This window comes from Scyliorhinus canicula, chromosome 27, assembly GCF_902713615.1.
Source record: "Scyliorhinus canicula chromosome 27, sScyCan1.1, whole genome shotgun sequence".
NCBI classification, from domain to species: domain Eukaryota; kingdom Metazoa; phylum Chordata; class Chondrichthyes; order Carcharhiniformes; family Scyliorhinidae; genus Scyliorhinus; species Scyliorhinus canicula.
The window spans coordinates 19,545,119-19,559,455 of NC_052172.1; the positions used below are offsets into that span (position 1 = coordinate 19,545,119).

The 14,337-nt window shown below is 49.5% G+C and overlaps 1 protein-coding gene across 5 annotated transcripts in view; it reads right to left on the reverse strand.

Moving 5' to 3' along the window:
- Positions 1–12,106, reverse strand: part of c27h19orf47 (chromosome 27 C19orf47 homolog) — a 34,418-nt gene extending 22,312 nt beyond the window's left edge. The window contains exons 1-2 of one of the 5 annotated variants that reach the window (XM_038785883.1): positions 7,405–7,662; positions 2,752–2,839 (exon numbers count right to left, since the gene is read on the reverse strand). In XM_038785883.1, coding sequence (XP_038641811.1) covers positions 2,752–2,839; positions 7,405–7,618 — 302 coding nt within the window. In that variant the 5' untranslated portion in view covers positions 7,619–7,662. Of the gene's footprint in view, positions 1–2,751; positions 2,840–7,404; positions 7,663–10,844 lie in introns of those variants that run through there. The other 4 variants (XM_038785881.1, XM_038785885.1, XM_038785882.1 and 1 more) reach the window with 4 other exon arrangements.
- Positions 12,107–14,337: the final 2,231 nt, after the last annotated feature.

The following is a 14,337-nucleotide window of genomic DNA, read 5'->3' on the forward strand; positions in this document are numbered from 1 at the left end:
GGCTCCAAGGATTAAATTATGAGGTGCAATTAGACTGGAGTTTAAAAGATTCGGGGGGTGATTTTTCAAGGTATTGAGGGTAGATAGAGAGAAACTACTCTCTGGGGCTGGGGAGTCGAGACCGAGGGGGCAGAGTCTAAAATTTACAGCCAGACCTTTCGATAGTGAATATGGGAAACACTCCGAGACACAAAAAGGTGGCAGAAGTTTGGAACTGTCTACCGCAAGCAGCAATTAATCTCTAATCGATTGTGAATTTTAAAGCAGAGATTGATAAGACATTTATTAACCAAAGGTATTAAGGGATATGGAAAAAAAACGCATGGAGTTAGGCCGCAGACCAGCCACGATCTCATTGAATGACTGACGGATGAATCTCGAGGGGCGAAATGAGTTCCTCCTGCTTCTGTCACCATTATTAACTGAGCAGCTTGTAGAACTCTTTAGAACTTCAACCACATCGCTGCCTCAGAGTAACTCATTGGAATTTAGAAGGATTGGGGAGGGGGTCTTATAGAAACGTATAAAATTATGAAGTGAATGGATAGGATAGATGCGGGGAGGTTGTTTCCACTGGTGGGTGAAAGCAGAACTAGGGGGCATAGCCTCAAATAAGGGGAAGTAGATTTGGGTCTGAGTTTAGGAGGAACTTATTCACCCAAAGGGTTGTGAATCTATGGAATTATCCAGTGCCCAGTGAACCAGTTGAGGCTCCTTCATTAAGTGTTTTCAAGATAAAGATAGATAGTTTATTGAAGAATAAAGGGAAAGAGCGGGAAAGTGGAGCTGAGTCCACAAAAGATCAGCAATAATCTCATTGAATGGCGGAGCAAGTTCGAAGGGCCAGATGGCTTACTGCTAGTTCTTATGTTATGTTCTTATGTTACCTTGTTCTGTTCAAACAGGGAGTAAATACTAAGCCCTTCTTCCTATTATGGTTTAGCAATTAATTTGTCAGGGCAAGTTCACAAACTGACTGGGTCCCTGGGTCGCATGAGGGGATCATGGTGGGGAGTGGGGGTATTGATGATGCAAGCAGCCTTCTTTCTGTCATCATTTGATTTAATGTAGAAACAAAGGAATTTTGCAGCCACAATTGAAGTGTATCTAATTAGAATGAGCAATGTGCGCCTTCTCCACATCAATACAAACATGAGTGATATTGCAGGAAATCTCAATGAGATTCTGTTTCACAGAGAACTAGGATACGGATTCACGTCCATAGCACATGCAGGTTCCCACCCTGATTCATCACCAAAATAAATGATTTGCTCCTATCAATCTCTGGATTATATTAATGAGATAACAGTCAGGGCTCAAACATGGAAATCTTTTAGATGCTGACAATGCATACCTTTAGGGTTCTTTAGTAAGGAATCATTGGCAGAAGCTCACAGCAGGAATACTATTAGATCATCTGCCAGCAGCAACACATTTTTTAAGTGCAAGCTAAATTTAGCTTTATGAAGGAGGCAATTATGGGAACTCATGCTTGTGAGGTGAAAGCAATTATCTGTAACTCCTAAATGTTTCATCCCTACCCTGTGTCGGGACATTACCATAGTTAGCATCGGAAATGTGCAGGCGCAGTCTTTCCCAGATGCCACTTGCCTGTAATTCGAAGAGATTGGTGCTTCAATGAACTGCGCCAGATTTATTTATTTATTTTTTTAAATTTAGAGTAGCCAAATAATTTTTTTCCAATTAAGGGCCGATTTAGCGTGGCCAATCCACCTATCCTGCACATCTCTGGATTGTGGGAGTGAAACCCACATAAACACGGGGAGAATGTGCAAACTCCACATGGACAGTGACCCGGAGATAGGGATCGAACCTGGGACCGTGGCGCCGTGAGGCAGCAGTGCTAACCACTGCACCACCGTGCTGCCAGACTGCACCCGGGCCTCTCATGAACATATTCAGCTTTTGATTAAAGCACAGACTAGTACTTTTCCAGGTTCTTTTTCTTCCTACCTCTGCAGCAAAACACAAGTACTCTCCACTGGTAGCATTCGGCATGGGGGCTGCCATTTTGTTGTGACTGACCTGACCCCCTCACACTGACCGGCCCAGTGGCTTTTTTAAACTTGCTGTCCCGCGCTTGCTACTCCATGGACTAATTCATCTGTGGTGAAATTTAAAAACACCAGCAGCCGTAACATACCGGCGTGGGTGAATGAGGGGCAAGTGGGTTTAAGCAGCTTCATACAGAGGGGAAGAAAGTTGGCCTCAGTCTCTCATATACCTCCCATCAGATGCTTATATCCGAATAGGATGGGGCAGTTTGTCAAAATCACAAATAAAACCAAAACCACCAAGTTCATGTTATGGGCAGCACAAGTGGTTAGCACTGTGGCTTCACAGCGCCAGGGTCCCAGGTTCGATTCCCCGCTTGCTCACTGTCTGTGCGGAGTCTGCACCTTCTCCCCGTGTCTGCGTGGGTTTCCTCCGGGTGCTCCGGTTTCCTCCCACAGTCCAAAGACGTGCAGGTTAGGTGGATTGGCAGGTTAGGTGGATGGCCCTTAGTGACCAAAAATGGTTAGATGGGGTTATTGGGTTACGGGGATAGGGTGGAAGTGAGGGCTTAAGTGGGTCGGTGCAGACTCGATGGGCCGAATGGCCTCCTTCTGCACTGTATGTTCTATGCTTGTTCTAAGTTCATACATCTAAAGTTTACAGTAGAATAGAGAAAACTGTGCAGGAAGGCCTCAAGTTCTTTTCAGCTAATTGAGCAAGGGTTAAGAAACATACCTGTTGTCCACAAAGCTGACAGCATAGTTGACAGCAGGTCCTGCAGGAATCCCAGCATCTTTGAAAAACTGAATCCACTCCGATGTTGCTGCAGAACAGAATAACACTTTTAAGTCGATTAAGTCGATTCCCATAGTCAGTTCACTCTTGAAAGGTAGCATATGACAATAAGGGGTGGAACCTCTGCCCATCCCTACAAGGCAAATATCACTGTTGATTCAGAGTCAGGGTGGGGAGCTCCCCTGTCAAGCAAGAATTCCAGTTCCAATAGCTCAGTCAGGGTTCAGCATGTTTCTGGAACTCTAGCACCATGTGATTGAGATGTTTCAGCCACAAGGTGGGTGAAAGTAACCCCCCCCCCCCCCCCCCCCCCGTACTGACATGGGTGCTGAAGGAGATGCGCCCCCCCCCCCCCCCCTACTGACAAGGGTGCTGAAGGAGATGCGCCCCCCCCCCCTACTGACAAGGGTGCTGAAGGAGATGCGCCCCCCCCCTACTGACAAGGGTGCTGAAGAAGATGCGCCCCCCCCCCCCCTCCCCCCTACTGACAAGGGTGCTGAAGGAGATGGCCAGTGCATGTCTGAACAATCCATGCAACGGAGGGTGCAAAGCGGATCTTTAATGCATTGTAAATGTGTAGGCCACACAACAATTATGAATAGAAACTGTGGAAAAATAGTTACAATAATGAAGCAAAAGTAGATCTGATTGAGCTTTAGAACATATGAATTAGGAGGAGGCCATCAGCCCTTGAAGTCTGCTCGGCTATTCAATACGCTCATGGCTGATCTGATCGACCCCACATTCCTATTCACCCCGGATAACCTTTCGTCCCCTTGTTCATCAAGAATCTACCCAGCTCTGCCGTCAAAATATTCAAAGACTCACAACCCTTGGGAAAAGAAAGGTCTGTTTTAAATGGGCTCCCCCTTATTTTTAAACAGTGGCCCCTTAGTTCTAGATTCTCTGACAAGAAACATTCTCTCCACATCCATTCCATGAAGATCCCACAGGACCTTATGTTTCAATCGAGTTGCCCCTGATTCTTTGAAACTCCAGCGGATACAAGCTTCGCCTGTCCAAGGTTTCCTTGTAAGAATTTATTATTTAGCAGGGGAATCTTAAGTTGTGCAACAGAACAACTTGGCAACATGACAGGGGAAGACAATAGCGCACACAACCTGTTAATATCTAAGCGAACACCATTGCCATATGCTTTTGAGAAGGTGGTTTCTCAATTTCAGGAACAGTTGTAATTCTGCTGCGACGTAATCAACAGCCTGATCTTCAACATCTAGAAATCTGAAAGTCAAAGGGACAACTGGGACTCAAAGACAAGCAATGAGACCAAAATAGCACCATTCGCACAACTGTTAGAGCAGAAGACAAAATAGGATAGCCTGCTGTTCGAGATGGATTCTTTTTCAACATTAACACATCATTGCAAATCACAGTGGTTATCACTGCTGCCTCACAGTGCCAGGGACCCGCTTTGGGCAACTGTGGGGAGTTTGCACATTCTCTCCGTGTCTGCATGGGTTTCCTCTGGGTGCTCCGGTTTCCTCCCACAGTCCAAAGATGTGCAGGTTAGGTGGGGTTACAGGGATAGGGTGGGGGGGGAGTGGGCCTGGGTAGGGTGCTCTTTCAGAGGGTCAGTGCAGACTTGATGGGCCGAAAGGCCTCCTTCGGCACTGCAGGGATTCTAACAATCCATCACCTTAAAAATGAGCTCCTAAAGTCACTGCAGTGCGTACCATCCACAGGATCCACTGATACAACTCACCATGGCCATAAATATAAGTTAGACACAAATAAATCCAACAGGAAATTCGGAAGTAATCTTTTACTCAAGGGTGTGGTCAGAATTTGGACCTCACCACCACATGGGGGGTGGAGGAGAATAGTATTAATGTCAAAACAGGTTAGCTACGTATACGAGGGAAAAGAGAAGAGTGTGTGTCGGTGAGATGAAGTAGGGGTGGGAGAAGGTTCGTGTGAAGCAGAAAGCGTGTACCAGTTGGATCAATGACTTCCCTCTGCATTATTCACCCTTTCTACGTCAGGTAAGCAGAACTGTCTTCCGAATCAAAAACCCGTTAAGCTCCTGCTGTACACACATGCTGTCAGTTTGACAACGGCAACAGCAGGCTAACAATCTCGCCATTAGTAACCAATCTGGTAACATATTTACTTCGAAACGAGTGCAAGGAACTAGAGGAATTTCTTTTCACAGCTCCTGGTTACAGTCAGACAAAAATGTAAAATTCACCTGCCGATGACGCCTGATAAAACTGATGTGTCTTTTTTTTTTTAATTACCCAAGAGCTCAGGAAGCCAATTGTTCCCCATTGCTTTCTCCATCTCTGGATCAGAGTCAATCAGCACCTGTTTCTGCTATCGAGAGATTATTGTGGTTGTTTGAAATTTTGTATTCTTGCATTTGTCCCGATGAGTGCAACATCGAAAGCTTCAGCAACTTGGGAGGGGAACTTGCTGATGGTGGTGATCCCCAATGCACTTGTTGCTCTCATCTTTCTAGGTGGCGGAGGTCGAGGTTTATATACAATGAATGGTAGAACCCTCAAGAGTATTGAAAGTCAGAGAGATCTAGGTGTACAGGTCCACAGGTCACTGAAATGGGCATCACAGGTGGAGAAGGTAGTCAAGAAGGCAGACGGCATGCTTGCCTTCATTGGCCGGGGCATTGAGTATAAGCATTGGCAAGTCATGTTGCAGCTGTATAGAACCTTAGTTAGGCCACACTTGGAGTATAGTGTTCAATTCTGGTTGCCACACGACCAGAAGGATGTGGAGGCTTTAGAGGGGGTGCAGAAGAGATTTACCAGGATGTTGCCTGGCATGGAGGGCATTAGCTATGAGGAGCGGTTGAATAAACTCGGTTTGTTCTCATTGGAACGACGGAGATTGAGGGGCGACCTGATAGAGGTCTGCAAAATTATGAGGGGCAGAGACAGTGGATAGTCAGAGGCTTTTTCCCAGGGTAGAGGGGTCAATTACTAGGGGGCATAGGTTTAAGGTGCGAGGGGCAAGGTTTAGAGGAGATGTACGAGGCAAGTTTTTTTACACAGAGGGTAGCGGGTGCCTGGAACTCGCTGCCGGAGGAGGTGGTGGAAGCAGGGACGATAGTGACATTTAAGGGGCATCTTGCCAAATACATGAATAGGATGGGAATAGAGGGATACGGACCCCGGAAGTGTAGAAGATTTAAGTTAGGACGGGCAACGTGGTTGGCACAGGCTTGGAGGGCCAAAGGGTCTATTCCTGTGCTGTACTTTTCTTTGTTCTTTGGAAGGTGCTGTCAAAGTAAACTTGTTGAGTTGCTCAAGTGCATCTTTTTGATGGTGTACACTTCTGCTACTATGCATTAATGGTGGAGGGAGTGAATCTTGAAGGTGGTGGATGGTGTACCAATCGAGCAGGGCTCCTTTATCTGGATGGTGTCAAGCTTCTCGAGTGTTGTTGGAGCTGCACTCACCCAGGCATTGGAGAGTATTCCATCACAGATCTGACTTGTACCTCCTAGATGGTGGACAGGCTTTGGGGAGTCAAGAGGTGAGTTACTCGCTGCAGAATCCCCAGCTTCTGACCTGCTCATATCTAAAATGCTGTAAAGGGCAGCATGGCGGTGCAGTGGTTAGCACTGCTGCCTCACGGTGCTACACTGTCCTGACCTGGCCACACTGTGTGTGTGGAGTTTGCACATTCTCCCCGTGTTTGCATGGGTCTCACCCCCAGAACCCAAAGCTGTGTAGATAGGTGTATTGGCCATGCTAAATTGTCCCTTAATGGGAAAAATTAAAAACAAATGCTGTAAAGTCCTGTTCATCACCAGAAGTAAAAAATGGCGGATGATCAGAGGTGGTGGTCGCTAGTTAAAGATGTTAATGAGCTAGCTTTGTTCTCGTTTCTAATGTACACAAATTGTAAAAGGATTTTGATCTCTTTCTGGGTGGGAACAGCCAGAAAATAAAGCAGAAACACAACCAGCTGGCTTTTCAAGCAGGATGAATACTCCAGGGAGGAATTACAAAAATCAATCAAGTCAAGCATATTTGTTATTTTTGTCTGGTACAGCTATGGTGAAAGGAAACTCAACAACTGTCATCTTCACTGTTTGCCCTGTCCCCTCAAAGCCAATACCTAAATCACTAAGTAAGTGAGTTTGGCTTTCTCAATGAGATGAAATATAGCCAGGGCCTTTTGCATCCAAAGCTATCTTGGGACATCTTCAAAGGCAACAATGACCTTTAAAAGGCAAACTTTATCGAGCCATTTACTCTTCCGCCACGGTGTTCAACTTAAAAATTAACCGCAGAATTATTTCCTTTTTTTGAATATTGCCACCTACCAGAGGAGACCGAGAAACAGGAGGCCATTCATTATCTCCATCTATCTACTGCCTCAGTTCCTTAATCTTAATGTCCCTGCCTGTCAAAAATCATACCAATTTTGAAATATAGGAATTATCTTCAAAATACACGGCTTCATCAAAATGTTACCATGGCATCTCGAGCAATGCAAAAGCTGGGAAACATTTGTAATAACCTGAAAAGTTGTCAGGAAAGACAATATTATACCCCATTAACAGGTTACATTCTAGAAGAAAGAAAAATGTGTCAGTGTCTCACGTACAAGGAGCTGCCTTTGATGTGGCGGCTGTTTTCCATATAGCAAAATGACACACACAGCAATAAGACAGATGATCAGTGAATCTATTTTTGGTGGGGTTGGTTCTCCAGGCCAGTAGAACGTTTTGCTCCTTTTCAAACATTGCTGCAGGATCATTTACATGCACCCAATGAGGTATAGGAACAGGCCATTCAGCCCCTTGAACCTGTTCCATCATTTACCATAACACTGTCTTTCTACCTGCCTTAGTTCCTTAACTCTTAATACATTTGCCTGACAAAAATCAATATCAGTCTTAAAATGTTGTCACTGATTGCTTGTAGGCAGGTACTGTTAGGGTGAGAGGTCAGCGTGCTCCATCCAGTGCCTCAGTACAACTGGGGGATCCCTTGCAGGGTTTTTAATACCTCAAGAAAGTTAAGTACACCGTGAGGGGGGCAATTGAGGGGTTCTACCAGATGGCAGCCATTCATTCGGCACTTTAAGTAGTTGGTGTGTTGGGCGGTAATGTGGTGCAGTGGTTAACACTGCTGCCTCATGGCGCCAAGGTCCAGGGTCCGTGTGGAGTTTGCACATTCTCCCCGCGTTTGCGTGGGTCTCGCCCCCACAACCCAAAGATGTGCAGGGCAGGTGGATTGGACAGGCGAAATTGCCCCTTAATTGGAAAAAAAAAACAATTGGGCACTTTAAATTAAGAAAAGAACTGGTCTGTTGGCGGGGGGGGGGGTGAGTGAGTGAGTGAGTGAGTTGGGGGAACAGGGGTTTTCTGCACTGGAGGGCGGGGAGGCTGTTACTGTTTGTGCATAAAATTGAAAAACTGGTGTCTTTATACAGAACATCACTCTCCGGCTGGAAATTCAGAACTCCCTATCAGGGAATACAGAGCTCCCTGTCTGGGAATACAGAGCGCCCTATCTGGGAATACGGAGCTCCCCATCTGGGAATAGAGAGCTCCCCATCCGGGAATACAGAGCTCCCTACCCAGGAATACAGAGCTCTCCAGCCGGCAATACGGAGCTCCCCGGCCAGGAATACAGAGCTCCCTATCCGGGAATACAGCGCTCCCCGTCTGGGAATACAGCGCTCCCCGTCTGGGATAACAGAGCTCCCTAACCGGGAATACAGCGCTCCCTAACCGGGAATACGGAGCTCCCTATCCGGGAATACGGAGCTCCATATCCGGGAATAAGGCGCTCCCTATCCAGGAATACGGAGCTCCCTAGCCGGGAATACGATGCTCCCTATCTGGGAATACGGAGCTCCCTAGCCGGGAATACGGAGTTCCCTAGCCGGGAATACGGCGCTCCCTATCCTGGAATACGGAGCTCTCTATCCGGGAATACGGAGCTCCCTATCCGGGAATACGGCGCTCCGTATCCAGGAATACGGCGCTCCCTATCCGGGAATACGGCGCTCCCTATCCGGGAATAAGGAGCTCCCTATCCGGGAATAAGGAGCTCCCTAGCCGGGAATATGACGCTCCATATCTGGGAATACAGAGCTCCCAATCCGGGAATACTGCACTCCCTATCCGGGAATACTGCACTCCCTATCCGGGAATACGGCGTTCCCTATCCGGGAATACGGAGTTCCCTATCTGGGAATACAGAGCTCCCTATCCGGGAATGCTGCACTCCCTATCCAGGAATACATGGCTCCCTATCCGGGAAATCGGAGCTCCCTATCCGGGAATACTGCACTCCCTATCCAGGAATACAGAGCTCCCTATCCGGGAATACGGTGCTCCCTATCCGGGAATACGGACCTCCCTATCCGGGAAATCGGAGCTCCCTATCCGGGAAATCGGAGCTCCCTATCCGGGAAAACGGAGCTCCCTATCCGGGAATACGGAGCTCCCTATCCGGGAATACGGAGCTCCCTGTCCGGGAATACAGAGCTCCCTATCCGGGAATACGGACCTCCCTATCCGGGAAATCGGAGCTCCCTATCCGGGAAATCGGAGCTCCCTATCCGGGAATACGGAGCTCCCTATCCGGGAATACGGAGCTCCCTATCCCTATCCGAGAATACGGAGCTCCCTATCCCTATCCGAGAATACGGAGCTCCCTATCCGGGAATACAGAGGTCCCTATCCGGTATAGAGAGCTCCCTATCCGGGAATACGGAGCTCCCTATCCAGGAATACGGAGCTCCCTATCCAGGAATACAGAGCTGCCTATCCGGGAATAGGGAGCTCCCTATCCGAGAATACAGAGCTCCCTATCCGGGAATACAGAGCTCCCTATCCAGGAATACGGAGCTCCCTATCCGGGAATACAGAGCTCCCTATCCAGGAATACGGAGCTCCCTATCCGGGAATACAGAGCTCCCTATCCGGGAATACAGAGCTCCCTATCCGGGAATACAGAGGTCCCTATCCGGGAATACAGAGGTCCCTATCCGGGTATAGAGAGCTCCCTATCCGGGAATACGGAGCTCCCTATCCGGGTATAGAGAGCTCCCTATCCGGGAATACGGAGCTCCCTATCCGGGAATACGGAGCTGCCTATCCGGGTATAGAGAGCTCCCTATCCGGGAATACGGAGCTCCCTATCCGGGAATACGGAGCTGCCTATCCGGGAATACGGAGCTGCCTATCCGGGAATAGGGAGCTCCCTATCCGGGAATACAGAGCTCCCTATCCAGGAATACGGAGCTCCCTATCCGGGAATACAGAGCTCCCTATCCGGGAATACAGAGCTCCCTATCCGGGAATACAGAGGTCCCTATCCGGGAATACAGAGGTCCCTATCCGGGTATAGAGAGCTCCCTATCCGGGAATACGGAGCTCCCTATCCGGGTATAGAGAGCTCCCTATCCGGGAATACGGAGCTCCCTATCCGGGAATACGGAGCTGCCTATCCGGGTATAGAGAGCTCCCTATCCGGGAATACGGAGCTCCCTATCCGGGAATACGGAGCTGCCTATCCGGGAATACGGAGCTGCCTATCCGGGAATAGGGAGCTCCCTATCCGGGAATACGGAGCGAGAGCTCCCTCCATCCTGCAGGGGACCCGGGGCGGCTCCCTGATGACTGAGGTTACAGATGTTAAAATACATATTTACACAACAGCTGCCGCTGGGCCCAGACACCCGGCTGCTGGGGAATGGGGATCGGCCCAGCCCGCGGCCCGGGCCTTCCCCCCGCCGGGTAGCCCGTCGGCCTCTCCCCCAGGACCGAATACCGTGACCCGGGCCTCTCCCCACCCAGGACGGGACCCGGGCCTCCCCCCGCCGGGCGGCCGGCCTCTTTCCCCCCCCCCCCCCCAGGCCCGGGGCCCCAGCGCGGACCCTGCTCCCCGGGGCCCCAGCGCGGACCCTGCCCCCCCCAGGCCTGGGGCCCCAGCGCGGACCCTGCCCCCCCCAGGCCTGGGGCCCCAGCCCCCAAGGTCCGGGGCCCCAGCGCGGACCCTCCCCGAGGCCGCGGTTTTCCACAAACTCACCCAGAGTCACCGACACCATTTTCGCAGCGGCTCCGCGGAGCGCCCGACGTCACATCCGGGAACCCAACCGGAAAGGAGCCAGTGACCCCACGGCAACCAGACTAGGCCCTGGCAACCAGACTAGGTCCTGAGAGTTGGATTAGGCCCTGGCAACCGGACTAGGCCCTGGCAACCGGACTAGGCCCTGACAACTAGACTAAGGCCTGACAACTAGACTAAGGCCTGACAACTAGACTAAGGCCTGACAACTAGACTAAGACCTGACAACTAGACTAAGGCCTGACAACTAGACTAAGGCCTGACAACTAGACTAAGACCTGACAACTAGACTAGGCCCTGGCAACCGGACTAGGTCCTGAGAGTTGGATTAGGCCCTGGCAACCGGATTAGGCCCTGGCAACCGGACTAGGCCCTGACAACCGGACTAGGCCCTGACAACCGGACTAGGCTCTGACAACTAGACTAGGCTCTGACAACTAGACTAGGCCCTGACAACTAGACTAGGCTCTGACAACTAGACTAGGCCCTGACAACTAGACTAGGCCCTGACAACTAGACTAGGCTCTGACAACTAGACTAGGCCCTGACAACTAGACTAGGCCCTGACAATTGGATTAGGCCCTGGCAACCGGACTAGGCCCTGGCAACCGGACTAGGCCCTGACAACCAGACTAGGTCCTGAGAGTTGGGTTAGGCCCTGGCAACCAGACTAGGCCCTGACAACTAGACTAGGCCCTGACAACCAGACTAGGCCCTGAAAACTAGACTAAGCCCTGACAACTGGACCAGGCCCTGACAACTGGACCAGGCCCTGACAATTGGATTAGGCCCTGGCAACCGGACTAGGCCCTGGCAACCGGACTAGGCCCTGGCAACCGGACTAAGCCCTGACAACCGGACTAGACCCTGGCAACCGGACTAGGCCCTGGCAACCGGACTAGGCCCTGGCAACTGAACTAGGCCCTGACAATTGGACCAGGCCCTGACAATTGGATTAGGCCCTGGCAACCGGACTAGGCCCTGGCAACCGGACTAGGCCCTGACAATTGGATTAGGCCCTGGCAACTAGACTAGGTCCTGAGAATTGGATTAGGCCCTGGCAACTGGACTAGACCCTGGCAAACGGACTAGGCCCTGGCAACTGGACTAGGCCCAGCAACCAGACTACGCCATAGCAACAATACTAGGCCCTAGCAACCAGACTAGGTCCCAGAGAACAGACCCTAGCAACCAGGTCAGGCCTTAGCAATCAGACCACACACTAGAGAATGTGGTAGTATGACTAGAGGTACTATTGTACCTGGGAGTGTGAGCTACCATTGGTGGAGAAGGCTCGCTGCTCATTGGCCCAATTGTTTGCATTTCATTGGTCGGGGTGTGAGCTACCATTGGTGGAGAAGGCTCGCTGCTCATTGGCCCAAGTGTTTGCATTTCATTGGTCGGAATGTAAGGTAGCTCCGCCCAGAGAGGCAGGGTATAAGAACCCGTGTTTTCCCAGCAGCCAGCCTCTTTCTGTACTCGAGCTGCTGGGGAAACATCTTGTTGATTAAAGCCTTCAATTCGGACTACATCCTCGTTTCAGTAGTTATTGATTGTCATAGAATTTACAGTGCAGAAGGAGGCCATTTGGCCTCCCGAGTCTGCACTGGCTCTTGGAAAGAGCACCCTACCCAAGGTCAACACCTCCACCCTATCCCCATAACCCAGTAACCCCACCCAACACTAAGGGCAATTTTGGACACTACGGGCAATTTATCATGGCCAATCCACCTAACCTGCACATCTTTGGACTGTGGGAGGAAACCGGAGCACCCGGAGGAAACCCACGCACACACGGGGAGGATGTGCAGACTCCGCACAGACAGTGACCCAAGCCGGAATCGAACCTGGGACCCTGGAGCTGTGAAGCATTTGTGCTATCCACAATGCTACCGTGCTGCCCACTATTGCGCATCAGAGAACACACCAGTGATCCTTGCAACCAGACCAATGACTCTAGTAATCATAGTAAGAAGTCTTACAACACCAGGTTAAAGTCCAACAGGTTTGTTTCAAACACCAGCTTTCGGAGCGCTGCTCCTTCCTCAGGTGAATGGGAGCTGTGCTCCGAAACCTCGTGTTTGAAACAAACCTGTTGGACTTTAACCTGGTGTTGTAAGATTTCTTACTGTGCTCACCCCAATCCAACGCCGGAATCTACACATCATGTCTAGTAATCATGCCAGTGAGCCCAAAAACGCAGCAAAGGGATACCAGGGATAAGAATTTGGGAGAGGAGGGGATCATTCAACCATTCGAACCTGTTTTGCCATTCAATTAGATAGTGGCTGATTATGCATCTTAAAATCCACCTACCCACCTTGGTTCCATCTCCTTTGCTGCATTTGCTCCTGACAAATCTTGCCTTTGGCAGAGTGAATTCCAGGTTTCCAGTACTATCCGTGTGAAGGAAGTGGTCAGCCATAACTCAGGAGCACTCGCTTTGATTTGCTAAGAGACTCAAAATAGGATCTTGACATTGTGCACAATGTTCTTTGAATGAAATGTTCATTCTGAGCCCTGTCTGCCTATTCTAGTGAGTTATAGTGTTACGTGACAAATTTCAGAAGGCTGAGATTACACTGGAGTGGTTGAGACAATATCATATGTGTCTATACAGCTAGTTTGTGGAGTTACACAAATTCAGAGAGAGTGCAGCACGAGGATCATTCCTGGATTGAAAATTCAAATTTTAACTTCCGACATTTAGATTTTGGCTTAATTTCTAGATAAATAATATAGAATTCTATGCATATTGGGGTTTTTTAACCATAAAATATAATTTGCCATCTTATTATTTGACAGAAAAAGATACTTGTGCAGGGTTATAATCAGATGCTATTCATGAAAAGATGGTAGGTGGTACAGTGGTTCAACAGGGACCCGGGTTCAATTCCGGCCTTGGGCGACTGTGTGGAGTTTGCCATTTCTCCCCGTATCTGCGTGGGTTTCCTCCGGGTGCTCCAGTTTCCTCCCACATTTCAAAGATGTGCAGGTTAGGTGGATTGGCCATGATAAATTTGCCCTTTAGGGTGGGGTTGCTGGTTTAGCACACTGGGCTAAATCGCTGGCTTTTAAAGCAGACTAAGGCAGGCCAGCAGCACGGTTCGATTCCCGTACCAGCCTCCCCGAACAGGCGCTGGAATATGGCCACTAGGGGCTTTTCACAGTAACTTCATTGAAGCCTACTTGTGACAATAAGCGATTTTCATTTCATTTGAATGCGCGGAGTTATGGGGACAAGGTGGGAGCATGGGCCGAGGTGGGGTGTTATTTCAGAGGGTTGGTGCCGAGTCTTTTTTTTTAAATTTTTAGATTAGCCAATTATTTTTTCCAATTAAGGGGCAATTTAGCGTGGCCAATCCACCTACTCTGCATATTTTTGGGTTGTGGGAGCGAAACCCACGCAGACACGGGGAGAATGTGCAAACTCCACACGGACAGTGGGTTGGTG